Genomic DNA, 24862 nt, shown 5'->3' on the forward strand with positions numbered 1-24862 from the left:
TCCTCAGTGTTTGTCAACAAACAAACAAACAAATAAAGATTTGATTATTTGCACATGACAAATTAGCAGAAAAGAAAATCAAATTTAATGCAAAGAAAGAAGCAGAGACGGAGAGCAGTTTATCTGTTTGTTTGTTTGTTTGTTTGTTTGTTTGTTTGGGCCTCTCAGGCTGAACTCAGGACAAAATCCTCCCAAAACAACCTGTTTGTTTACAAACAACAACAACAACTGAACCTGGTTCTGTTCTTCACTCATCCCTCCATCCTCTGCTGCATCCACCCCCCCCCCCCCACCTGTTGTATAATCTCTCCTCTCTGTTGCCGCAGTGAAGGAAACCCCTCTCTCTCTCTCTCTCCTCTCTCTCTCTCGCCTCCTCTCTCTCTCCTCTCTCTCCTCGCGTCTACGTCGCTTTCCCGCCTGTCCTTTTATGGTATGGGGATACCCGCCGTCACCACCGGATGCTGCCCATGTTTGGGCAGCTGCGAAGCGCGCGGCGGGGGGAATCCCTCGCGCCGGCGCCGACCAATAAGGCCGGGACGGGAGTTACCTAGGAGACGGAGAGTATAAAAGCGCGCGGCGAGCGGAGGGAGCCCAGCATCTTCAGCCTCATCACCGAGCGGACTAACGGGACTCACCGAGCGGCTCCGGTAACGGATTAACGACCGAGCAGGATATTTATTTGAAACCCAGGCACGAGGGGAACCCCCGACACCGGCACGAGCCGCTTAAACCAGTTTCTCTCGCACACGAACCGCAACAGTTCACGCAATGCTTCTGGAGCGCGAGGACAGCTTCATGTCGGAGTTTGAAGACGCGTGCAGCGCCTGGGTGGACAGCGTGGGCTCGAGCCCCAGCGACGGGGCCGAGTCTGACGTGGGCTCACCTTTCTGTCAAGGTGTGTATGTGTGTTCATCAGTAACCAATCAATATCCGGTGTCCTGATCAGATCTATTGATCATCTGCTGCTCAGCTGTTTGTGCTGCAGCTGAGCGCGAGGCATCTTCACATCTTATTGATCTTGTGTGTGTGTGTGTGTGTGTGTGTGTGTGTGTGTGTGTAGGCTGATCTGCCCACTGCTCATATTATGCAATGACAATAACTCCCCCTCCTCCCCCCTCCCTCTCTCTCTCCAGTTTTCTCTCCGGGAACTGACGCCTCTGACTCAGATTTCTTCTCCGACTTCAGTGACTGCTCCTCGGACACGCTCTCTCCCTCCCTCGGTTACAGCGGCAGCTTCTTCGCGGAGCCGGAGCCGTCTCCTCCTCCTCCTCCTCCTGCTCCTGCGGCGGCGGGACTGAGCAGCACCGCGGACGCCATCCTCAACATGATCACGGAGATCGTCGGGATCTGCACCGAGATGGAGCAGCAGGGCGACGCCGGCTCTCTCCGCGAGGCCAGCCCGTCCTCCGCGGCCGCAGCCTCCCCCTCGCCCCCGCTCTTCGCTCCATCCCCCTGCGTGGCTCCCAGCCCGGACATGAGCGTCCCTGCTCCGGCTGCAGCTCCGCAGCTTCCCCCCTCCTCCGCCTCTCAGCCAGTGGTGGTCAAGAGCGAGTTCGTGACCTCCAGCTGCAGCAGCGGCTGTGGACAGTCTCCCATGACCGGGAACGATGCTCTGTTCCCGGGCAGCGCCGACTCTCTGCTCCCGCTCTCTGCTCTGGAGCAACAGGTGGATGTGGCTGATTTCATCGACTCTCTGCTGAGCTGCGAGGCCGGACAGGGCGAGCTGAAGCCCGGCTGTGAGGTGAAGCAGGAGCCGCTGGGTCTGGAGGACTGGCTGAAGAGTTTAGCGGCGGCTCCGGTTACCGGGGGAGACTCCGGCAGCTACGTCATCAGCCGGCCGGTCATCAAGACGGAGCTCGTGCAGAGCGGGAGCGACCTCCATTTCTCCCCCGCACCCCTCCCCTCCACCCTGGACGCTCACCTGCTCTCCTCCCTCCTGCAGGGCGCGTTCCCGATAGTCAACATCAGCAACGTGCACGCGGCCGGAGCCCCCAAACTGTCACGCGGGGGCAGGAGAGCTCCCGCCAAGAGCGGGCTGAAAGTGAAACCTTTCCCCTGCTCCGTGCAGGGGTGCGAGCGCCGCTTCTCGCGCTCGGACGAACTCAACAGGCACGTGCGCATCCACACGGGGCAGAAGCCGTTCCAGTGCACCATCTGCGCGCGCAGCTTCAGCCGCAGCGACCACCTGACCACGCACACGCGCACGCACACCGGAGAGAAGCCCTTCTCGTGTGATGTGTGCGGCAAGAGGTTCGCGCGCAGCGACGAGAGGAAGAGGCACGGGCGCGTGCATGTGAAGCAGCAGCTGCGCGCGCAGATGATGGCCGCCTACTCCCTGGCCCTGAACGCGCCTGGCGTCTAAACAGCAGCTGATCTGGCCGGTGAGGCTGCCGCGGAGATTTGAACCGTCAACCGGAGAGCGTCAGCGTGACGTTTCCATGTGACGTCACATTGAAGGCGATTTTAGCTGAAGCCCCGCGAGGAGGAAGTGAAAGGTGTTTGCAGGTGTTCAGAGGACTCTAGTCCGGGTCTGAGGGTGCACGTGGACATGAGGGTCCACGTGCAGGAGAACAGCTGATGGAGAACAGCTGAGGAGGATTTAAAGACTTCCTGCCCAGGGTCCAGGTTTGACCCTGGACCAGGTCTACCTCCGGATCATCACGGTGCTCTGAACTCTAACAGGCTGTTTCCTAAAGAAGCGTCTTGCTCGTGACTCTGAATGTTTGGCGGGACTTTAAAGGAGCAGTCCGTCAAACAGAAACAAAGTTTTACTGTAAAATAAAAATCTGCATGAGGACGTGAAGAAACTGTGACGTCAGAATGTGGTGTTTGATTGTTTCTAACAGGAGCTCTATGTTTGTATCACATCTCTATTTTTATAGTTTGTCTACCTCCGTGTTTTACAGTGTAGAGTCACAACGTGCAGCGATGTCACTTTTCTATCGATGATTGTAAATCCTCTGAGGACACTGAATGTCCAGGTGTGTCCAGGTGTGTTCAGACACCTGCTCAGTGTGAGCTGAGCTCTCAGTAGCACACGTGGCTGTGCAGGTTTTACTGTTCCCTCGTTCTGCATGGAGGCTGCTGCTGTCAATAAACAAACAAACAAACAAACAACCAGAGAGTCCAGACTGGTTCTTCACCTTCATCACCTCCATCATCATCATCACCTTCATCATCATCACCATCTTCATCATAAGCCAACAGAACCTGAGGGACTGGTTCTTCACCTTCATCTTCATCAGTTCAGCACAGCACTGAATCACAACAGAAGTCGTCACAGGACGCTGCTCGTACAGAGACAAATCCACCATGAACAGAGAGGAAGAACCTGGACCAGACCCAGACTCAGGGTGGGCGGCCATCTTCTCTGTAGAGATGTAAAGTGTTATCAGTAAAAACAGAAGTAGAACCAATAACATGTGATAACAGCAGGTGCTGAGCAGGATCATATTTATAGGATGTGAATATGTACAGAGAGAGAGAGGAGCTCAGTGCATCATGGGAACCCCCCCCTCCCGGCAGTCTAGGCCTATAGCAGCAGAACTAGGTTCAGGTTCAGGTCTGATCTGGCTCGGACTGTCAGCTTTATCAAAGAGGAAAGTTTGAAGCCGACTCTTAAAGGTACAGAGGCTGTTTCTGCCTCCTGGACTGAAACTGGGAGAAGGTTCCACAGTAGAGGAGCCTGAGAACTGAAGGAACCACCTTCACCTTCATCTTCATCTTCATCGTGAGAAACAGACACCCTGTGATTACTGTCCTCCTCCTCCTCCTCCTCCTCCTCAGATTCCTCTGTTCTTCCTGCACTGTTCATCAACAGGCTGCTGTTGCCAGGCAACAAATGCTCCCATTAGTTCTGTCAGTTTAACAGTTTGTTCAGGTTTATGAACTGTGAAGGTTGCGTTGCCACGGTAACGGCAAGTTTCATCCAGAGTTATTTTCACAGTGAAGATGGAAAAAAAAAAACCTGCTGTGAGTCATTTCCTTCATCACAGACGGCTGCTGGTTTATATCTTCATCACTGTCCAGAAATCCTCAGGTTCAGATCCAAACCACCAACCTGTCCGTCCCTCAGAACCTTCTGACTTCCCGAACCCAACCTTTAAACATCTATTATATATGATAATATGATTTCACTTTTTAAAAGTCTCAGTAGTTTCCTGACTCAGCTGTTCACTGCAGTTTGTTGGGGACTATTTTCAGCGGTGGATTAATCCACGTTTGTTGCTGTAGTGAGTGTTTGTTGTGTGTTTTTAATCATTGGAAACAGTGGAGCTCAGAGGAATCAGATACATCACGGTTTGATATTTGTTGATAATAAACCCTCCTGTTCTCTGCAGGCTCATGGCGCCATCCAGTGGTCACCAGTCAGCACTGCAGCGCTCTGAGGAGGAACAGGTGAGGTTTCACTCTGTTGAATTATGTTTCTGTTTCTGTTTAATGATGATTAATGATTGTTGATGCACAACACAAATCATTAAAATGAAATGTAAAAAGTCAGAGAAAATGCAGCAGGTTGACAGGAACAGAAAACTGAACTGAACCTTTAAATTCTGGACTTTTTCCTGTGGAATATTGTTGTTTTTATTACAGTGGTGCAGGAATCATTCAGATCCTTTATTGAGATGAGCCTCAGTAATATTTACCAACAGGCTTCCACAAAATACTCCCTTACAAGTAAAAATAAATGAATATTATCAGACACGATTCATGGGAGAAGAAAGAGGAACTTCTAGTGCAGTTTAGTCTCACTGTGGAAATTCACTGATGTAGCTTAATTACACCCCCACCCAGGTGAACTTTATATCATACATTTATTCACTACTGCCAACATTCAGTTTCTCACAGATTCACTCTTTAATGTTTAAGTCATTTTTAAATATAAAATATAATTTAATCCTTAAAACTGATATATAATATTTCAGCTGTTCAGTCTTGTTTCCGTATCATGTGACCAAAAAAAAAAAAAAAGAAACGTTCAATAATTATCAGTAATCGATTAATTGAACCGGGGGGAGGAGTTTAACGCGTCCGCCATCATCTCCACATCAGGACTGACACGTCACGCGGGTGTTACGTCAGCAGCAGCACGCGGCGGCTGCACGCCTAGACACCGCGAGGGGCGGGTGCGCGCGGGGCGGCGGTTGGAACATATACATACATACACACACACACACACACAGGACAGCGTTTCCCGCCGCTGCTCCTCCTGCACGAGACCGTTACGGTACCCGGACCGATCGGACTGATCGATCCTGGAGGAGCATGGGATGAAATCCTGAGCGGGAAGCCGGGAAACCATGGTAACGGATTTTGGCATGAAGCGGAGTGAGTGACGCACCGACAGATCACCGTTTACCACAGGTGAGAGTTTTCACTGACGGACTGAAGCGATTATTGATCGGTCAGGACTCTGCCAATGATTAGTCCCGTTATCGATTAATCTGTGGGTTATTTGCTCGATCAGTTGTTTAATGGTCAAAATCAGAAAATGGTGAAAAATTCCTGTTAATATTTCTCACTATTACATCTTTAAATGTTTTGTAATATTCAGAGAAAGTTTAATGTTTCTGCTTAAAAATGATGAGAATAGTTCCAGATTGATTCTCTGTCAACTGATTCATTGAGTAAGCAACAATGAATGAGACTTTTCCAACAATATTATAATGATTTGTTTAATTAGACTCAGGTAAATATTTTTACTTTACACCAAAACAGAAAATTAAATTCTCAGAAATGGAGATAATCCATCTGTTACCTTCATGCAGTCAGACACTGATGTTACTGTTTGAGTTCTAGAATTCTGACTTTGAGGTCAGAATTCTAGAACTCTGTATTCTCCTCCATAGACTGAAACACGTCTGACAAAAAACATTGTTACCATTTAATGGGAGCGACGTGTAGGAAAAGGTTGTTGCTAAAAACAGGAACGGAAGTCGCCCGGATGAAATGTTGTTTGGTCAGAAACGTAAACTGCTGGAATCAGACCAGAGAGTTCAGAGTGATGCTGGACTGTAGATCAGTTCCAGAGACTTAGAGGTCATTAAAAACCAGCGTTCATCTCTGATGTCCAGGAAACTGATTCTAATATCAAGAGTTATGAACAGAGTTTGATGTTATGTCTTTGAACGTTATTTGGGTTCAACAGATCATGTGATCTGCATTGTCATCAGCAATATATGATGAATTTAGAACTCCATCCATTACTGTTTATTTATTTTGACTTGACTTTTTCCCTGGTTTCCTGAATCTCTAATGAGCGTAAACTCAATCTTTTGGGGTTTTTGGGTCAGACAGACAAAAGACATTTGAAACTGATGTGATGTGATGGGCATTTTTCACTACTTCTTGACATTTTGTAATGAAAATAATTACTAGTTGCAGCTCTAAAAGCCCCCAAAAAACGTTGATATAATATGAACAGTCGCCTTTTTTTTTGCGTTTTAGCCTCAGGATGGTTGCTAGTCCACAGAATAAAGAGTCTGTGAATGAGCTTTCTGTTTAATATTCAGATTTTAACAGATCAGTGACATGAACAGAGGTTTCAATGTGGAGAGAGAGGGATGGAGTCCACACCCAGACGTTTCTTTCTTCCTGCTCATCCATCCATATTCTAAATTCCTCTGCATGGGGTTGACCCGAGGAAACAGTCACGCTTCACTTAGCAATTAGCATCGAAGGAAAACAGTCGCACACGTGTCCTACTAATGTCAGATCCAACAGGCGAGGACTTCCTGTGTCATCAGTGTGTGATCTGTAAATATGTGTCGTCCTTAAACTGCCTGAACGACTCGCACTTTTTTTTTACTGTTTTTAATCTGCAGAGTTCAGCCTCATTAAATTTTTATCTCCAAAAAAATCAATTATGTAGCACACACACACACACACACACACACACACACACACACACACACTCTGACCCAGTTTCTACTCAGGTTTACTCCGTCTTTAAGACGCTGTGTGTGTGCTGAAGGAATATTTCCCTCTTGTCCTACAGCCAGTTTCTATCTCTGCTGCAGCGTCTCCATTGTTTTCTGACGTGTTTCTGTTTTATCTTCCAGGTCTGCAGCTCCCTGGTGAATCATGTCTTCCTCCTCCTCCTCCTCCTCGGAGATGCCCTACTTTTGTCCTCGCTGTGGTGACAAGTTTCGTTTCTCGTCTGTACCTGAGCTCCGGGCTCACCTGGTCAGCCGACACACCTATGAGACCCTGCTGGTGCTGTCACAGGTAACTCACACATCACATGTTGATTATTTCTGCATCGAACGATTGATTGATTTATATGGATTAGAAAATGGTGAAAATGCCAGTTGTAGTTTTCCACAGAGCCCGAGGTGACGTCTTTAAATTTTTAAATCACTGATTAAAATGTGGGTCAACTAATCGATTAGTGTGTTGATAGAAAAGTAATAAAGGTCCTGCAGTGATGATGTGTTTCTGTCGTCCAGACCTGAAGTTAGCATCATCAGTTTTGGATTATTCCAGAAAATAAACAGTGAGCAGCTAAAGTTTCTGATCCTTCAGGTTTAGTTGATCAGATCATCTTCACAGATGAACACCACTGTTCTGATGTTTGAAGTAAGAAGCTAATGTTAGGCTATAAACCAACTACACCACGGTCACATGTTGCTCAGACATTTAAAGTTGTAACCTCTGACTCTAGTTTGTGCAGTTTCCTTTGGGATGAACTGATTTTGCAGTTTAAAATGCAGATATGACTGGACTTTAATCTGACCACACACAGACAGGCCAGTGTTAAGTTTCTCCTGTTTCAGGCTCGGGTTAGAAGCTCCAGACCGGGTGCTCTCCTCCCACTCCCCGGCCCTGCTGTATCCCAGACACAGAGCTCCTCTCTGGGCATGGAGCCCCACAGCCTCCCCCTGCAGCTGGCCTGCCTGGATCTCGCCTCCTCGTCTGCCTCCGTCCGGCTCCTCAGGGAAATGTTTGGCTCTTCGGATCGCACTCTTCGCACCTCCACAGGACATCCACAGGACCCCTCCACCGCTCTGGCCCTCCCTGGCTCCCTGGAGCCTTTTCCTGGGGGGAAACTTGGCGAGGCGGCGGGGGTCCTGGAGTTCGGGCTGTCGGTGGGGATCGGGCTGGAGGAGCGACTGGGGCTCGGGCTGGATCGTAAGATCGCCCGGACGTTCGCAGAGGTGGAGGAGAGGGTGAACCGCCGTGTGGGCCGGCTGAGGGTGGAGCTACAGAGGAGGGAGGCGGAGCTAGAGCGGGAGAGGTGGGAGGGGGAACGACTGAGAAGTGAGAAACAGGAGGTGGAGGAGAGGGCGGCGTACCTGTCCAGACAGGTGGGTGGAGTTAAAATCAACAAAAATAAAGATAAATTTTCAGACCTGTCATTTTGAATAGACTCTGTAAATCGACTGTTGGAGTGTTTTACAGGTCTCAGCTGCCATGGAGATGATGGAGAGATTAAAGAAAGATCTGCATGGAAAAGAGAAGGAGCTGAATGAACGACAACAGTCAGTGTCTCAGATTTTCAGTTTGTCTTTGTCCTTTCAGTTTCTCTCAGATATTTACAGCCGTAAACAAAATACGTGGTGATGAATAAATCCTTTCTCACTCACACTGAGTGACACTGAGCCAAAAACAGACCAGATTCAGGTGTCGAAGTCAGTTACAGATTGGACCGTTCGGCAGCAGCAGAGCATATTTCTGATGATGTATTATCTCTGATATCCATCACAGATAAACATTCATGAATTCACTTGGAAGTTAGAGAAAAAGACTCTTCTTATAATCGCCAGGTTTTAAAGTTTCAGTATCACAGTAATCCAGTGACAGTTGTCTGTACATTCATGAATCCATAGCATCGCTGGGATATAGACTTTTAAAACAACACGTTTAGTTGGTCAGAGGTGCGTATGAATTAAATAAATATAAGAGCAGAGACAGAGGACAGAGAGGCCTCCCAGCAGCAGCAACGCTACAAAAACCTGGATGAAGTGAAGCAAAGGTTTTGTGCTTTTGGGCATTAAAACTCTGGAGTTCTTTTCAAGGTCAGTGAAATAACAGTTGGTTGAACGCTGCTCTCAGCAGACGTAGTGCAGCCGTTTCAAACACTGTAATATCCTGTGTACTATCACAGATCGTATTATACAGAGCATCTGACCCTCAGCTCATAATGTGCTGACGAGAGAAACGCGACGTGATGCACAGACAGAGGATATGTCATGTTTACTCTGCTTCAGAGGACGCTCACACTCACTGTGGTTCGCTGTGATGATTAATATAAGACGACAGAGGCCCAGCGGCCCTGAGGCTGTTTGTGAGGTCAGACTCTATCTGCATATCGTTGTTTGTTTTTTCAGCCATTTGTGTTTTCATGTGATATTTACTTACATAATTATCTGCATCTGAATCTCTGTTAGGGGACGGACGTAATAACGGTACCTGACAGTGTTAGATAACAGTCACAATGGATACAAGAGCCTTGTAATAAATCCTGTTGGTGCTGTATCTGAGGGTTTCTCATTGGTCGTTTTCTGTGTGTCATACATTTTGAGATGTGTGTGTGTTTTGCAGGGAGATGGTGGACATTGAGCTTTTTCTGAGAGATACGGCAGAAAAAGAAGCAGAGGCCAAAACCAGACTGCAGGTGGCGCTAAACCCTCTAATGTTGCCTTTATTAAAGGGAGTAATTGTTTTTGGGGGAAATTTGGGTCAGTGCTCAGGTTCATTGGCTAATTATACAGATTAGTGTCTAAACAGTTTGCTCTAGCTTAGCTAACTAATAGCTAGGTTAGCTATCTAATAAAGTGGATAAAACATTGTGTTCAGGTTAGCATTTTAGTGTCACTTTAATTTCAAGTTATGTAACTGCTCAGATTAGATTTAGTTATAAATATATGTATCTGTATTTTTGACAATTTAAAAAAACTTAAGGTTTCAGTTTAAACAGTTCATCTTAGCTTCGAGTTTTGGATGCGACTGACAGACATGATAAACTATTTTTTGTTTGCAGGGCCTCGTCAACTTTTCTCAGTAAAAAACTTGTGCTCGTTTTGTCTCCAGGTGTTTATCGAGACGTTGTTGGAACGAGCCGACCGAGCGGAGAGACAGTTACTGCAGCTCAGCTCGCACACACATCACAACCACTACACACACCACAACGACAAATACGCACACATGGACATATACGCTGACCCGTACACACTCACACAGGTATACACACCTGTACCTGGCCGAGGAGGACGCAGTCTGGATGGCAGCACCAACGACATCATTGCAAACAGGATGCAGGGAACCATCGGCAACCGAGTGAGAAAAAACTAAATTGTCTGTTCACAACAAACTAAATTCACATTTTTACACAGAGAATGAAATCACTCCTAACTGCTAAAACTCACTGATGCAAATTTGATCTCACGAATAAAAGAATTTAATAAATTTTCTTTGTTTAGGAAATCACCCTTTCCTGCCACAGAAGTTAGCATGCTAACCAGCTAGCTTCGGCCCATTCGGCCAAGGTTTAATTCTGTGTCTGAGTTTCTGAGTGTTTTGTCTTCTGGAAACTATAAAAATCTACTCTTGTGTTTGCATGTTGTAAGATTGATCTGTGTCTGTGCTCTAATATGATTTGGTCAATGTTTTTGGTTCTTCATCCTCCTCTTTTTCCAGAGAAGTTACAGTGTTTCAGGCTCCTGTCGACTCGGAGAGCAGCTGTACAGCCACCATCACTACAGGTACCTGAACACCTGAACACACCTCAGGTCCACGGCATGGTTTCTAACAGAACCACTGCTGGAACCACTGAGACTAAGAGAGTCCTGATTGTATCCTCTGTCGTTTTCCCACCCAGCGGTCTGACTGGACGTATGAGGACCTTGTCTCTGGGCTCAGGGGGGTGGGACTGTGAGGGGGCGTTGGTCCATCTCCAGGAAGGCTGGGGGAGAACGTGGAGCAAAAGAAACTGTCGTCACCACAGCACCGAGGAAGAGGAGGATGAAGAAGAGGTGGAAGAGGATGAAGAGGAGGGATGCTGGAGCAGCGCTGAGATGAGGAGGTTTGTCTTCGCCAGGACGCACACACCTGGATCAGGTAACTCTTATCTGTTATCGTCTGTCTTTTTCTTTTCCTCTCTAGTTGTTGCTCAGTGTTTTCTCTTCCCCCGTCTCCCCAGACGTCCCCTCCTCCCCCCGCTCCACCCCCTCCCGTCGTCACGGAAACAGACAGCTGGGGCCGGACACCCTGAGGCTGAGGGCGGGGCTTTTCTGCGTCTTCCCGTACTTGGACGTGCGCTCGTTGCTGCGCGCGGCTGAGGTGTGCTCTGATTGGCGGTTCGTCGCCAGGCACCCGGCAGTGTGGACACGACTCCGGCTGGAGAACGCCAGAGTGTCGACAGAGGTACAGGAGCCTTCATCATCGTCATCATCACTTTACTTCCTTGTTCAAACATTGTGTGTGTTCTGTGTGTAGTTCCTGACCACCCTGTCTCAGTGGTGCACTCAGACTCAGACCGTCGTCCTCAACAACCTGAAGCCGCGGAGCCGACGAGCCAATGAGACACGAGAGGATTACCACAAGAACACGAGGTAACGCACACCTGAGCCTTCACACCAAAATGTCCTCACGATGCAGAGGTTTAACACTGGTCCTCACAAAGCTACAACACAAACACTCACACACACACACACACACAAATCCCCCCAGCCCTCGAGGATTAATGCTGTGCTGCATGCTGGGAAAAAATGTAAAAGCTTTTCTTATCTCTTTTAAATATGAGCGTTGCCGTGGTAACAGCATCTAATTCCAGCGAGAACCCAGCTGTCGTCTGATTGGTCAGAACAGATACTATATAACAGGTTATTGAGGTGCGAGAGGAGAAGGAACGTGCTCTCTCGGTGCATTCTGGGTACTGTAGTTGACCTGGTTGTGTTGCTGTCGTCTCTCAGGGGCAGCGTGGAGCCGGGGGTGGAGGCTCTGCTGCGGTCAGCAGGGGGCAGTCTGCTACACCTGTCTGTGTCTCAGTGTCCTCACATCCTCACCGACAGGACGCTGTGGTTGGCCAGCTGCTACTGCAGAAACCTGCAGATGCTCACGTACAGGTGACTCTGTTCACCTGTCTGACTCTTTACCTGTCTGTTTACCTGTCTAACTGATCACCTGTCTGTTTACCTGTTTGACTGATCACCTGTCGGTCCCTGCAGGAGTTCATCGGACCCTCTTGGTCAGGAGGTTCTCTGGGCCCTGGGCGCCGGCTGCAGGAACATCAGCAGCCTGCAGGTGGCGCCAGCTCACCCCTGGTCAGTGCACTCACTCAGGACAACAGGAAGTAAATTTAGTTTGTGTACAACAGTGAAGGTAACAGATTACTTTTTTACTCGGCCATCTTTCCTCATCTCTCTCAGCCAACAACCAACTCGTTTCGGAAACCGCTGCCTGCAGACGATTGGTCGATGCTGGCCACACCTCCGCTCACTCAGTGTGGGCGGGGCCGGCTGTGGGACTCAGGGATTGGTTGCTGTTGGTGAGTAACAGCTCAGCACCTGTCTGTATTCAGATTACTTTTTCATGCGATAACCTCCTGTTTATTTTGAGAATAAAAACACTTTTTTACTTTACCAGTTACCAGTTTTTTTTCTTTTTTTTTTGCAGTGCGTACCTGTGCCCACCTCCAGGTGCTAGAGCTGGAGCGCATCACTGACCTCGGCCTGCAGGTGGCGACAGAGCTGTGTAAAGCCGGACTGAAGAGTCTGGAGACGCTGATCCTGACACACACACCTGTCAGCGGTCAGGCCATCCTGCACTTCCACAGTGAGACACACAAACTGGACCCGAGAACACAGTGTTTTATCTTCACTGTCGAGTCGATGATTAATAAAGATTTGTGTTTCTGTGCAGGTGTGTGTAACAACATCAGGTCTATCGTGGTCGAGGTCTCGGTGTCAGATTACTTTGAAGAGCCAGACTCTCAGGAAGCTCAACATCTGTTTGGAGAAATTCTCAGCACACTAAAGGTGAGTTACTTGTCTCTCGGTGACGTAAACGATATAAACACTGACCGTTTTCTCAGTAAGAAAATAAGAAACTTTGCGACCGAACAGATTTATTTATTTTTAATTTCTCGTTTTACCAAAACAGTCCAAGCACATCCTGATAGTTTGGTATCAAAGTTTTTTGGGTTTGCACAGAGAGCAACAACTCAACAGTCAAAACAGCCTCAAAGAATTAAAGATAAACGGGGTAACAAGACGCCGGTGGAGCGATCCAACATGAAACAGACTGAAATATCACCTGAGGCTTCACTATGTCTAAAGAAACAGAGTCTTAGAGACCAGGAATTAGACCCGTCCACACCAGAACAAGCTGTAACACTCTCAGAGAAATGCCAACACAACACATGCCCTGTTATTTTTTCTTTCTCCTCAGGTTCTTCAGAAGCGACCCGGACTGTGCGACGTCCTGCAGGTTAGAGCTGAAGGATTCTGTTGACCTCAACACACAAACACACAACTATACATCTATACTCGTGAGGACCCCTAAACCTAATCTTAAGTCTTAACCTGTGTATTTTAGTGTTTTGTTGTTCGAACAAAACAACATTTGAAGACATTGCGTTGGACTTTTGGATAATTCAGTGATTAGTCATGTTAATCAGAAAATGACATAACTGGTGGTTGGACAGACTCCAAGTCCTCAAACAGCCCTTTGAATATATGACATTTGGCCAAAATGTCTTTGGTTTCCAAGGACTACAACTTAGATTTGTCCTGACAAAGAGAAGATGTACAGGAACACACATACAAAAAGCTGGAATACACAGTAGGGCTGCAACTAATGACTATTTTCATTAGCAGTTTTCTCTGTGAATCTTTTGATCTGTAAAAATGCTCATCACAGTTTCTGAAAGCTCAAACTGACATATTAAGTCTTTTGTCCGAATGCAACTCCAAAACCCAAAGAAAGAAACAATATTCACATTTGAGAAGGTGGAACCAGTGGATTTGTTTTGGCATTTTTGAGTAAAATGATGAAAGACTCAACGCAACTCATAAAGTTTGTTTTAGTATAAAGAAAACTTCAAGTAACAAATATAATGAAATGTCGTAGTTATGAGAAATTGGCATCCAGGACTGCTGTGCGATCCTGGATCAAGACGAAACAAAACCTTGATCTTTCCTTCACAGTCCCTTATTCTTTCTGAATCCTTTAACAAAACCCTTTAAACAATCTTTATTCCTCTTAAATGTGTCATAAACACCTTTTTAGCACCACATTTATGTCTTCTTTGCACTTTTTTAAAGAAAATCTTTCACTGTCCTGAATCTCAGATCTTTAACAAAACCCCTTACCTTTATCATTTTACACAGATCCTTTATTCTTATGCTATTTTTGACAAAACCTGAGCCTCACCAAAACCCTTATTGTCTGCTGACAAATCCAGATTGACCTAAAACCCCCTTTCTTGTTTAATAAAGCTCAATACTTTACATAATTACTTTACTTTTACGACCCTTCAACTATCAAGCAAATATTAGCACCTTAACCTTACAAAGCCATACCTCTACTAGTGATAGAAGACCTTTACCTTATTCTTTAGCTTTACTTTAATAATAAGCACAAGAACACATGAGTATGCACAACTATTTTTGCACAAGCAGAAAACACATCAACTCCAAAGGCATCAATCAGTCAGTCGGTCATGGCAGATGTATTGGAGATGTTGATGAAAAAGTGAATCCATCGTCTGTTTTTCAATGTTTATAGAGCCTACAGGTGCTACATGTGTTGTTTTACCATCAATAAATAATTTTCTCATCAGTTTTTGGAGACTTTTGTGTCATTAATGAACAAACTGCTCCATTGTATTGCATTGTATAAAGGCGTAAAACAAGCAGAGGGTGCTGTTCCCTCTGAAGTTAAACCTTCCATCAAAGGTAACAGGCACCCAACAGTCCAGCTGGTGATTTAGAGATGTCTCGAGCTGCAGTTCTTCAAAATGTCCACTAGATGGTGCTCAAGTCGGAAACTCCTTAGCTCCACTGATGAGCTGTGAACCAGCTTGTCATTTTCTTCCACATCTGGGGTTGGATCGCTGCAGACGTCCCTCTCTCCAGCCCAGTCTTCCAGCTCCTCTTGAGGGATCCGGAGGCGTTCCCAGGCCAAATGGGATATATAATCCCTCCAAGTTCTAGGTCTACCCCAGGGTCTCCCGCCAGTTGGACGAGCCCAGAAAACCACCCAGGAAACAGGCCCCACCCTGGCATCCCAGACTGGTTGTAACTACCCCCCAAAAAGACCGAAAAGAGGCCTAAGATAATCAAGTTACAAATGGCTTACACTGTGTAAAGTGTGACTATTAATAATTTACTAATTCCCATGTTCAAAAGTTTCTAAACACACCCCTGGGTAAATCCAAACAGGTGTCAGGAATTCCTGTCAAGGATCAGAGACGAGATAAGGAGGGTTACTGTGTGTTTGTGATAAAACAGGCTGAGCTTCCTGCAGGACGAAGGTCAAGTACAAAGGTCGTCCTGAGATGTGTGTGTTTTTCGTCCTTTACCTGTGGGAGTGAGCAAACGACCTTTAACCCCAACGAGAGAGAGAGAGAGTGATGACCAGTGACGGCTTGTCAACAATGTGTTTGTTTGAACTCCTGTACGTCACAGAGAGAGAGTGAGGAGTCGGAGGGAATATTTGTGCATGTTGTGGTCGCCATGGTTTTCCTCAGACGGACAACGCTGCTTCGTTACCTGCTGCTGTCGGCCATGTTGGCTCTGCTTCTCTTTGTCAGCTCCTTCTGGCTACGTGAGTCTCTCTGAAACCGGTCGGCCATGTTGGCTCCACCTGTCATTGGCTCACTCTGTTATTATCAGTTCATTTTTTCACGTACAAGTTTAAGGTACTTGTGCTTTACTTGAGTATTTCTATTTTATACTACTTCTTACTTCTCCACCACATTTATTTGACAACTTGGATTTAAAATTAAAAACTTTTATTATGCTGGAGACATTACTGAAGATTAAACCAGATGTTCACCCTTTCTGGTTTGTGACCACGTGGATAGCCTTCAGACCTTTAGGAGCCCCAATAGCGACAGATTCATGTGTCTGAATAGATTGTATAATGAAATTACCACAGACTAACCCACAGAATCTCTGGTTGTCCAGGACTTAATGGGAACTTGAAGGCATCAGGGTTCATATCCAGAAAGTGGTAGGTGGGGGGTTAACGGGGGTCCATCAGGGGCCCCTTAATCTGGCCATGCTTGTGACCCTTTATAATAAATCAGCTTCTAGTTGTGGCTCCTTGTCAGGTTAATTAATCACCTGACAACCCCTTGGACGTTGGGAACCCTTCTATAAAGGGTTTATAAGTTGTAATTAATGCCTTTAGTGTTTTGATTTTCTTTCTCTTCAGCTCAGGGTGGAGTCCGAGACTGTGGCAGCGCCTGGCAGCCATGTTTGAGTTTTTACCACCAAACAGTAGGACTAACACACACACACACACACATGTTTGTTCATCTAGAAAATAGGTTTTCAGCACCTTTAACTTAAATTAACTTAATTAAATTAACCCTAAAACCAAGTCCAAAACCATTAGCAGCCTTTTGGAGAGACAAGGACCAGATTACAAATACATTATGGACAATGTAGATAAACTACTTTAGATATAAAGAATTAGGTGTATTTGTATTGAGGTGTAGAATATAAAAGATAAAAAGCTGTATTTTTCTTCTTTCAGCTCGAGCCTCCATTGATCCCTGCTGAGTGGGTGGAACCCGATGGACCCTTGCCCCTGATGAAGGAGTGTCCAGGCCAGTCATTTCAGGCTTGGCGTCTGCTGCTGTATTTAAAGTCCAGTCTGTCAGATGACGATGATATCCTGTTGGAGCCTTACCTGCAGAGCTGGGATCAGCTGCTCAAGTAAATACAAACACAGTAGAGAATACAAACAGTAGAAGAACAGATGAATTCCTGATGAGATAAATCTTCTCTTTCTCTTATTCAGTTTCATGGAGTCTCTTGGGACAATGGTCAGTTTCTTCTCCCAGAAGGTGAAAGAAAAGGTCGTACTGATACGAAAGCTGTCACTCAAACACAGTGCAGAGCTTCATGGGGAACGTGGTCCAGCCGACCACTCTAGACTACAAACCCCAGCATCATTTGGACTAAGAGATGGGGTGAGACAAAAAAAGACGCAGAACATCCCGGGATGTGAAAAGATCTAGTTTGGAAGTTTGGAACTGATATTCTTCATTTTTCCTCTCGAGGTGTATCGTTCGGTTCGATCTATGGTGGAGGCGGAGCTAAAAGCCAGCATGGTCAACTTCTCCTGGCGGACGGATTCAGGCTGCAGGACGCTGCTGAGGCTACACCGATCTCTGCTGTGGTTGAAGCTGATGCTGGAGGGTTTGGCTGAAGGACCAGATGCAGACGGACGATACAAAACACCCGGTGAGCTGAGCAGGTAACAACTTCATCACCAAGTATGTTTCCATCAAAAAAAAAAAAAAAATCGCAAAGACATTTTCATGCCAGGGCAAGGTTGTCAAGGTGAAACAGAGAGACATAACTGAGGCGACACCGACACGAATATATTTAAAAAACGTATCACTCTTTTTGAAGCGCTGCTAGCCACGCTTCAATTTGAAAACCCTAGGGTCGCGTTTTAGTCTGGACCAGTGAACGTATACAAAGATGGCCGACGCGAATGAAACTAAAAGAATGAAACTAAAATATTGCAGATGCGAGCCCTGCCATCTTTGTTGACACGAAAAGGTACGAGCGTAGACGTAGCCTTAAACGCCACCTCTAGAAGAAACAATCCGTCTTCTGTCTTCTTCCCCCAGGGACGCCTACAAGGTGGCGTTGGCCCCCCACCACCACTGGGTGCTCCGTCAGGCTGCCGAGTTGGTCTTCCTCGCCCTCCCGGACAGGCAGTACTTCCTGCAGCTGGTGTGCGTCCAGAACCAACGCGAGGCTACGCCCGTCCTCCGCGTCCTTATCCATGCGCTGACGCTGGTGCACACGCGAACTCAACGAATACTGGCCGAACACGACATGCTGGAGCTGCCCTGACCGATGACGACAACAACCTGAGGGTACGTCATAAAATAATACTTCTATTTATTTTTAGTCAACACTGTAAAAAAATACATTTAGAAAAAGTTAAAGGAACTGTACTTTCTGATGAACTTCATAAGGTAAAAAATGTTTTTTTAAAGTTGTGTATGGAACAAAATAACGTACCATTTTGAATTATTTTTCCAGAATGTAGTTTATTAAGGTCACATTCAACATAGCAAACAAACAGACTCACTTTTTGTTGGTTTTTTTTTTACAGTGAAGTACATGTAGACAGTCGCTCTTTAGTTCGCTGCAGACGTAAAAATGAGAAACCAGGATATTCACTGTTAAAAGTTGAATAATATCAGTTGAGGAAAACATGCACTTTAAGGCACCACATGCTGCATTCAGGACCACGTCAGATTTGGAAGCGCTCTGACTTCACATTCAACAAAAATATTAAACAGTTAAAAATTAGGATTATTACAGTTTAACGGCTGATTAAGTGAAATTAACCTTCTCGTTTGGAGGGAACATAACATTTCCCGCTCACCCTGAATGCAACATTATCTACAGAATGAGAATTAAGAGAACACAACTTCAGTCTTTAAAAAAGTCACAACTTCACCTTCAAGAGAACAAAGTTTAGCATGTATTAGCAAAGAGTGAACTTTACATGAGCTGAAAGCAGAAGATTCAACAATAAGTACAACACAACTTTATACACCTGACAGATGTCATAGTTTTGTACAAACACAAAGTTCAAAAAGCAGATTTCAGTTAATACTGCCACAGGCTTAAAGAAAGTTGTAATAATCATACAAGTTATTTTTTAGGGCTGGAACTCATGATTATTTTCAACCATTTACTAAAATGTCACATTGATGTCTTCAAATTGTTTTGTTTGACCAAAACCCTTTAACCAAAAGACGTTTAATTTACAGTTAAATCAAAGAAAAGCAACAATTTTGCTCAATAATCAACATAAACAAATTTCAGTTTCAGGTCAGTTTTGATCGATTAATCAGTTGTTTAAGCACATTTTCATCTTGTTTCTTGATAAATTAAGGCTGTGCACTGATTCCACATCGACTAACTTTTCTATCAAAAACTAGGGCTGGGTATCGTTTCTCAACACTTGAATTTCAGCATCAATAACAAAACAACACTTTATAATAAATAATAATAATAATAAAACAAGCCAGTTGTAAAATGTATAAAACACAAGCAGCCAAATGGAAGAACTCTGTCTACATAAACTGCAATCAAAAACTGGCAAAATAATTATTTGCGAATTATCTAAGAATTTATTTAAGAATTTAAGGATAACTCCTGTATTTTTGAACCTGGATCTTACTTCCTATGTTTTTATTCCTATTAATACTGCACCAATAGTCCCTATTAAACATTTACACCCAATAATATGGGCACATAAGATCCAGGTTCAAAAATATCAGAGTTATCCTTTTAGGTTTGATACCCAGCCCCATCACAAAGACCTTCATTTGTCCTTTAGAGACAGAACCGGCTGATATAAATGTTTTTTTAGGACGTGGACGGACTCAGAAAAAGGTTTTCTTCTGCCTGGTGACTCTTCATGTGTGTTTTCAGACAGTGGCTCTGAGTAAAGGCTTTCTCACAGAGGGAACACTGGTACGGTCTCTCTCCGTTGTGCGTCCTCATGTGGACGGTCAGGTGCTCTTGGCGAGAGCAGGCTTTCCCACAAACCCCGCAGGCGAACAGTTTGATGCCCAAGTGGCTCCTGACGTGGTTGTTCAGGTGAGTCTTGCGTTTGAAGAAGCGGCCGCACTCGGAGCAGCCGTACGGCGCCTCGCCGGTGTGGACTCTCGTGTGAGCTTTGAGCTCGCCGTTGGATATGAAGCCTTTGCCGCAGACGATGCAGATGAACGGACGCTCGTCGCTGTGCGTTCTAATGTGAGCCGTCAAACCGCAGTTGGACAGGAAGGTTTTGCAGCAGATGTGGCAGAGGTACGGCCGGTCTCTGTCCGTGTGGATCTTCTCGTGTGATTTTAACGTGCCGGGGAGTTTGAAACGCTTCCCGCAAACCTCGCATCCGTAACGCCTCTCCCCCGAGTGCGTCACCCTGTGGCGGGTTAAAGATCGGAGGTCGTAAAAGTACTTCCCGCAGATGTTACAGTGATACTTGTCTTTACCTGTGTGCACCTTGCTGTGAGCTTTGAGCTGAGCCTTCAGTCCAAACGCTTTTGGGCAAAGATCACACTTGTGCGGTTTATCCCCCACATGGACCCAGCGGTGAATACTCAGGCTGGACATGTGAGCGAAGGTTTTGTTGCAAACGTCACATTTGAACGGTCGGTTTCCTGTGTGCAGGGTGGTGTGGTAGTTTAGGCCGGTGACGGTGCAGAAAGACTTCCCGCAGTGTGAACAGTCGTGAGTTTTGTGGTTGTTTCTAAAATGTCTCTTTAACTCCTCAACAGATTCGAAATGCTCTCCGCACACTCCACAGGCGCGCTGCGGGTCGTCCATGTGTCTCCAGGCGTGTTTGATCAAGCTGCCCAGCACCCTGAACCAAACTCCACAGACTTTACAGGGCGTTTTACTCCGCTCCACTACAAAGGCTCTGGGCCGCCGCCTCCTCATCTTTGACAACTGCAGCTCACGATGTGATTTCCGGTCACTGACGTTGTTGCCGGACGCCACTTCGCTCTCAGCAGCATCTTCGTCATCGGTTTCCATGTTGTGTTGTTGTGACGTTGAGGTGCTCGAGAGAAAATCCACTTGGTTACCATCTGACTGTTGAACCGGGCTGCTGTGGAGCCAATGAAACCAATGTCACAGTCAGTTGCCATACTTTGTTTGGTTTGTTTCTGGCAAACCGAGTTTGTGTATTTATCCATACTGTGTCAAAAATGTTCTGAATAACTGATATGTCTGCTAATATTAGCTCAGTGTTGTAGCGCTTTTATTGTATATGTCAGCTGACAAATGACGAACTGAAGAACAGAGTATAGTTTTTCCACTACAGACTTTTTGACCTCTGAGCTCGTGTGAATTAAATAACAACAGATCAAATCCTGACGTTCTGTTTTACTTTAAATTACCTTGGACTGATCCCGGCTTCATCACTTATCACCATGGCAGTGGACAGAGAATCATCTGTGGCGTCATCGTTTCCTGGTAAAACGTGAGGCTCTTCCTCTTCCTCCTCTTCCTCTCCTGTCTACAAGTATTTACACATCAAAAATCCATGTTAGTTTTAGTTTATAAGATTTGTGTTACGCTCTTAAGTGTTAACAATAGTTAACACCACATATATTATGACATATTGTGACATATTTTGTCCCGATTTAATGGACAACAAATCCTCTTCTTTGACTATCGTTCAGAGCTTCACAGAGCACAGACATTTAAAAGAGGAAATGGACGGTAAAATGCTCCTCCAGTACCGTACCGTTGGTCTGATGTAGAGGATCGTCTTTTCGACCCCGGTGGACTTCATGGTCTTGTAGATCTCCTCCGGTGTCAGAGTCTTCACTTTGAGTCTCTGGAGTCTCTTGCTCCTGTCGGACTTGAACATGTGAAAAGATTTGTTGTCTCCAGCCAGCTGAGGGAAGGTGGATTGCAGCAGGTCCAGGAAGTCTGCTTCCTGTAGACTACGAGGACACTTCAGGTCTTGGATTGAGGATTTCGTCAACACTGAAACAGAGACAAATCGAGAATTATAAGTTCATCTGAGTCCAAGTGAATGTTTGTACCAAATGTGAAGAAAGTCCGTCGAGTCGTTACTGAGATATTGCGTTCACAAGAATGGATGGACGACCCGAAAAAAGAAAAATCGCCAGGAGTTCGAGATCACACCGATCACAACCCTCATCAAACATATTTACAAAATTTTATATTTTTACATTTACCATTTTTTGAGAGCACGTCAGACTGGGAATCTTCCAGCATACAGATCCTGAAGTAGTGGTGGGTGGGCTCTTCGCCGAGCCGAGGTCGACCACGCTTCCTCCTCTCAGACTGATCTCTGGGAAACGATGAGCAGAAAGATGATGGACAGAAAACTAAATATTATTTCAAGGATGTGGTCAGATTAGATTTAAGGTCATCTACAAGGGAGTCATATTTGGTTGAAACAAATATCTCTGTGACATCCAACGACAGCTGATCTGTTCGTTACTTCGTGTTCATTTCGGTTTGGTCGGTCGTCATCGTAGCAGAGCTGGACGGAGAATCTTCGTCTTGTCTCCATGGAGCATGAAGGTCTTCGCTGCTGGTCTGGGCATCTTCTCCGGTCTGAAAAAGTTTTATAAACTCAAAGCTCAAAGAAACGGCCATAGTTCTACCCTGTCTGTATCCAAATGACTTAAACTGTTGTTTAGAGTTAAACCAAAGTACCTTCAGTCGGATGTAGAGGGCCGAGTGTCCTGCTCCGGTGTACCGAATGGTCCTGTAGATCTCCTCTGGTGTCAGTGTCTTTAATCTCAGAGGTAGCAGTCTCCTGCTTCTGTCCGATGTGAAGACGTCAAAAGGTTTATCAGCCCCTAGCTGAGGGAAGGTGGACCTCAGCAGGTCCACAAAGTCTGCTTCCTGTAGACCACGAGGACACTGCAGCTCCTGGATTGGACATTTCTTAAACACTGGAACAGAGAAAAATCCATCATGACGTAAAGAATCTGATGGTTACACTTCAGATTGTTCGATCTGCTTGAAACCCACCCACCCTTTTTCGAGAGCACCTCGGTCTGCGAGTCCTCCAGGATGCGGATCCTGAGGTCTAGATGGTTCGGTGTGTTGCTGATCCGAGGTTTGCCGGGCTTCCTCCTGTCATACCGGACTCTGAGGGGAATCGACCTGGAGGATGAAGATTGGCAGCAGGTTAAAGACAAACTAACAGACGAGCTGTGGCTTCATTAACAGTACAGGGTATCCACACAGTGTTTTCAATAAGGTGTGGTCTGTAGAGAGTAGGATTTTTATAACCTTGATGGTATTTGATAATCGGGGTCCCGCAGATCTTCTTGTTTCTGTCTGGAGCTTGTTTCTTGTTGCACTGACAGCTGCTCCTCTTCGTCTTCGCCCTCGTCATCGCCATTGAACCACAGGAATCCCAGACTCCCGGAGTCGCCTGAATCTGGACAGAGATTTGTGCATGAACAACATCCCATCGTCTGCATATTGACGGTGACATGTTAATATATGTGTCGTGCATTTATTTGTACACTGAGGAACAACCAAACCAAATCAAGAGGAAAATAAACCAGACTTTAACCAAAAAGCGTGACTAGAAAATCCTTAATTTTATGATTTTCCAGTATTAACTCATGTTTCAGGTTTCAGGAGACCCTGAACCTCTTTGGTCCCTGGGACCTTGAGTCCATGGTAGGGCTGTAACTTTTTCAAAATGCCCCCAGGCAGTGTGAGGACATACCTGGCTGCTGTGTGTGCTGCTCCCCCTCTGCCTCCTCCTCTTCACCCTCACTTAAAACAACCACATCACGTCTGTCCACATCTGGATTCACAGCTGTGAGGTTAAAATCAGAAGTAAAGTCATTTTTAAAAACGGGTTCTTCTACACCACACTGTAAGTATTCTTTTTATTTTATCACTGTTTTTTGTACGTACATGCATGCCGAATTGTAAATCACATCATTATAATCTGGGTATGAGTGCACTTTATGTGCTTTGTTGTCTGTAGGTTTGTCAGCGAGTAAAAGAACTTTAAATTAGCAGTTTTTAAATTGAAGTTCGACGAACCGCAACTGTTCAGTGAAGCGTATAACTGCGTTTAACAGATAAGTTATTACAGCATATAAAGTTGTCACGTTATAACACGATATTGTAACGTGATCTGTTTCATGTTATAACAACATGAAATCTTAAATCAGCCGTTTTTTAAATGAAGTTCAACACCAACAACAGCAGGGCCCATGACCCACTGTGAAAACTGACTTAATTCACAACCTTTTCTAAAACTTATTGTTTCTATATATAAGCCGAATTGTAAGATACATCATGAAAACTTGTGTAAACATCAACTTTATGTTGTCAGAGTTGAACAGATGTGTCACTGAGCAAATAAACTTTAAATGAGCCGCGTTTTAAATGGAGTTTAACTTTAAACAGCAGAGCGTTCGTGACTTGATGTTTGGGCCTTATTCTCTGACCTCTTCTCTCCAGTTTGACCCGCGGCTGCAGGAGAACCTCCAGCTGCCTCCTCTGCCGGTCGATCTCCCGCCTGAAGCCCGAAGCCTCCTCCTCGTACCCGGCTACGGTTCTCTCCACGACCGCTAGGATCTCCTCAGCGGCGGTGGCCAGTTTCTCGGTGACGATCCCCCTCAGGATCTCGGCCTTGGACATGTCACCGAGCCCGTCGAGAGTCTCGGAGCCTCCGGTGTTTCTCTTCATCCAGTAAAACATGTTATTGTGTTTTCTCGGGGGGTGGAGGGGCTGATGCACCACCTTTGCACATCTGCACGGAGCGAGTTGTTCCAGGTTTCGGTGCAGCTACAAAAACTGTCCGACGAGAAACAAAAACAGAGTGTGTGCGGAACCAAGTTTCTCTAACTTCTCCAGTTCTCTTATTAATGCTACAAACTAGATTTATTCATATGAAATAAACAGATTGTATTTAGACTTCTGAATATTAGAATAATATTTGAATATTAATCGTCCTCTTATTAACTTATCCATAAACTGATTATCAATTATCTTTATTTTCCCTGAGGGGGAAATTGTTGTGCAGCTGGTAGAATAACCAACAATCATTCAACCAACAATAACCAACACGTGTGTCGTCTGTGACCGAGCTGTATTCTTAATAAAGCTGATAATTGTGTAGTTTTTTTGTT

The 24862-nt window shown here is 45.6% G+C and overlaps 4 protein-coding genes across 6 annotated transcripts; 3 read left to right on the forward strand and 1 right to left on the reverse strand.

Moving 5' to 3' along the window:
• The first annotated feature begins 390 nt into the window (after positions 1-390).
• Positions 391-3738, forward strand: LOC108892251 (early growth response protein 4). The gene is made up of 2 exons (XM_018689699.2): positions 391-895; positions 1134-3738. The coding sequence occupies exons 1-2, from the start codon at positions 769-771 to the stop codon at positions 2360-2362; spliced, it is 1356 nt and encodes a 451-aa protein (XP_018545215.1). The 5' UTR covers positions 391-768; the 3' UTR covers positions 2363-3738.
• A 599-nt stretch (positions 3739-4337) lies between these two features.
• Positions 4338-13996, forward strand: LOC108892252 (F-box only protein 41). Of its 2 annotated transcripts, none has more exons than XM_018689702.2 (16): positions 4338-4398; positions 7062-7227; positions 7776-8306; positions 8401-8480; positions 9544-9616; positions 10033-10278; positions 10639-10703; positions 10820-11058; positions 11141-11364; positions 11437-11552; positions 11913-12065; positions 12168-12263; positions 12369-12487; positions 12616-12774; positions 12862-12977; positions 13390-13996. In XM_018689702.2, the coding sequence occupies exons 2-16, from the start codon at positions 7084-7086 to the stop codon at positions 13450-13452; spliced, it is 2424 nt and encodes an 807-aa protein (XP_018545218.1). In that variant the 5' UTR covers positions 4338-4398; positions 7062-7083; the 3' UTR covers positions 13453-13996. The 2 variants fall into 2 exon arrangements, with proteins under 2 accessions (XP_018545218.1, XP_018545217.1); XM_018689701.2 differs by lacking the exon at positions 4338-4398 and adding an exon at positions 5203-5364.
• An 864-nt stretch (positions 13997-14860) lies between these two features.
• On the forward strand, positions 14861-20637 carry LOC108892261 (ceramide-1-phosphate transfer protein). 2 transcript variants are annotated; one of them, XR_007813795.1, is made up of 7 exons: positions 14861-15768; positions 16381-16445; positions 16705-16886; positions 16972-17143; positions 17234-17417; positions 17813-18064; positions 20489-20637. XR_007813795.1 is itself a non-coding variant. In XM_018689713.2 (7 exons), the coding sequence occupies exons 1-6, from the start codon at positions 15678-15680 to the stop codon at positions 18039-18041; spliced, it is 936 nt and encodes a 311-aa protein (XP_018545229.1). In that variant the 5' UTR covers positions 14866-15677; the 3' UTR covers positions 18042-18064; positions 20489-20637. The 2 variants fall into 2 exon arrangements, 1 of the variants encoding a protein (XP_018545229.1); XM_018689713.2 differs by having other exon boundaries at positions 14866-15768; positions 17234-17430.
• Positions 18120-24559, reverse strand: LOC108892260 (zinc finger protein 317). The gene is made up of 10 exons (XM_018689710.2): positions 24179-24559; positions 23443-23535; positions 22995-23145; positions 22735-22865; positions 22410-22651; positions 22192-22307; positions 21923-22038; positions 21463-21707; positions 21113-21231; positions 18120-20820 (listed from the first exon to the last, which is right to left on the reverse strand). The coding sequence occupies exons 1-10, from the start codon at positions 24429-24431 to the stop codon at positions 19575-19577; spliced, it is 2712 nt and encodes a 903-aa protein (XP_018545226.1). The 5' UTR covers positions 24432-24559; the 3' UTR covers positions 18120-19574.
• Positions 24560-24862: the final 303 nt, after the last annotated feature.

This window comes from Lates calcarifer, linkage group LG9 (assembly GCF_001640805.2).
Source record: "Lates calcarifer isolate ASB-BC8 linkage group LG9, TLL_Latcal_v3, whole genome shotgun sequence".
Classification (NCBI taxonomy): domain Eukaryota; kingdom Metazoa; phylum Chordata; class Actinopteri; family Centropomidae; genus Lates; species Lates calcarifer.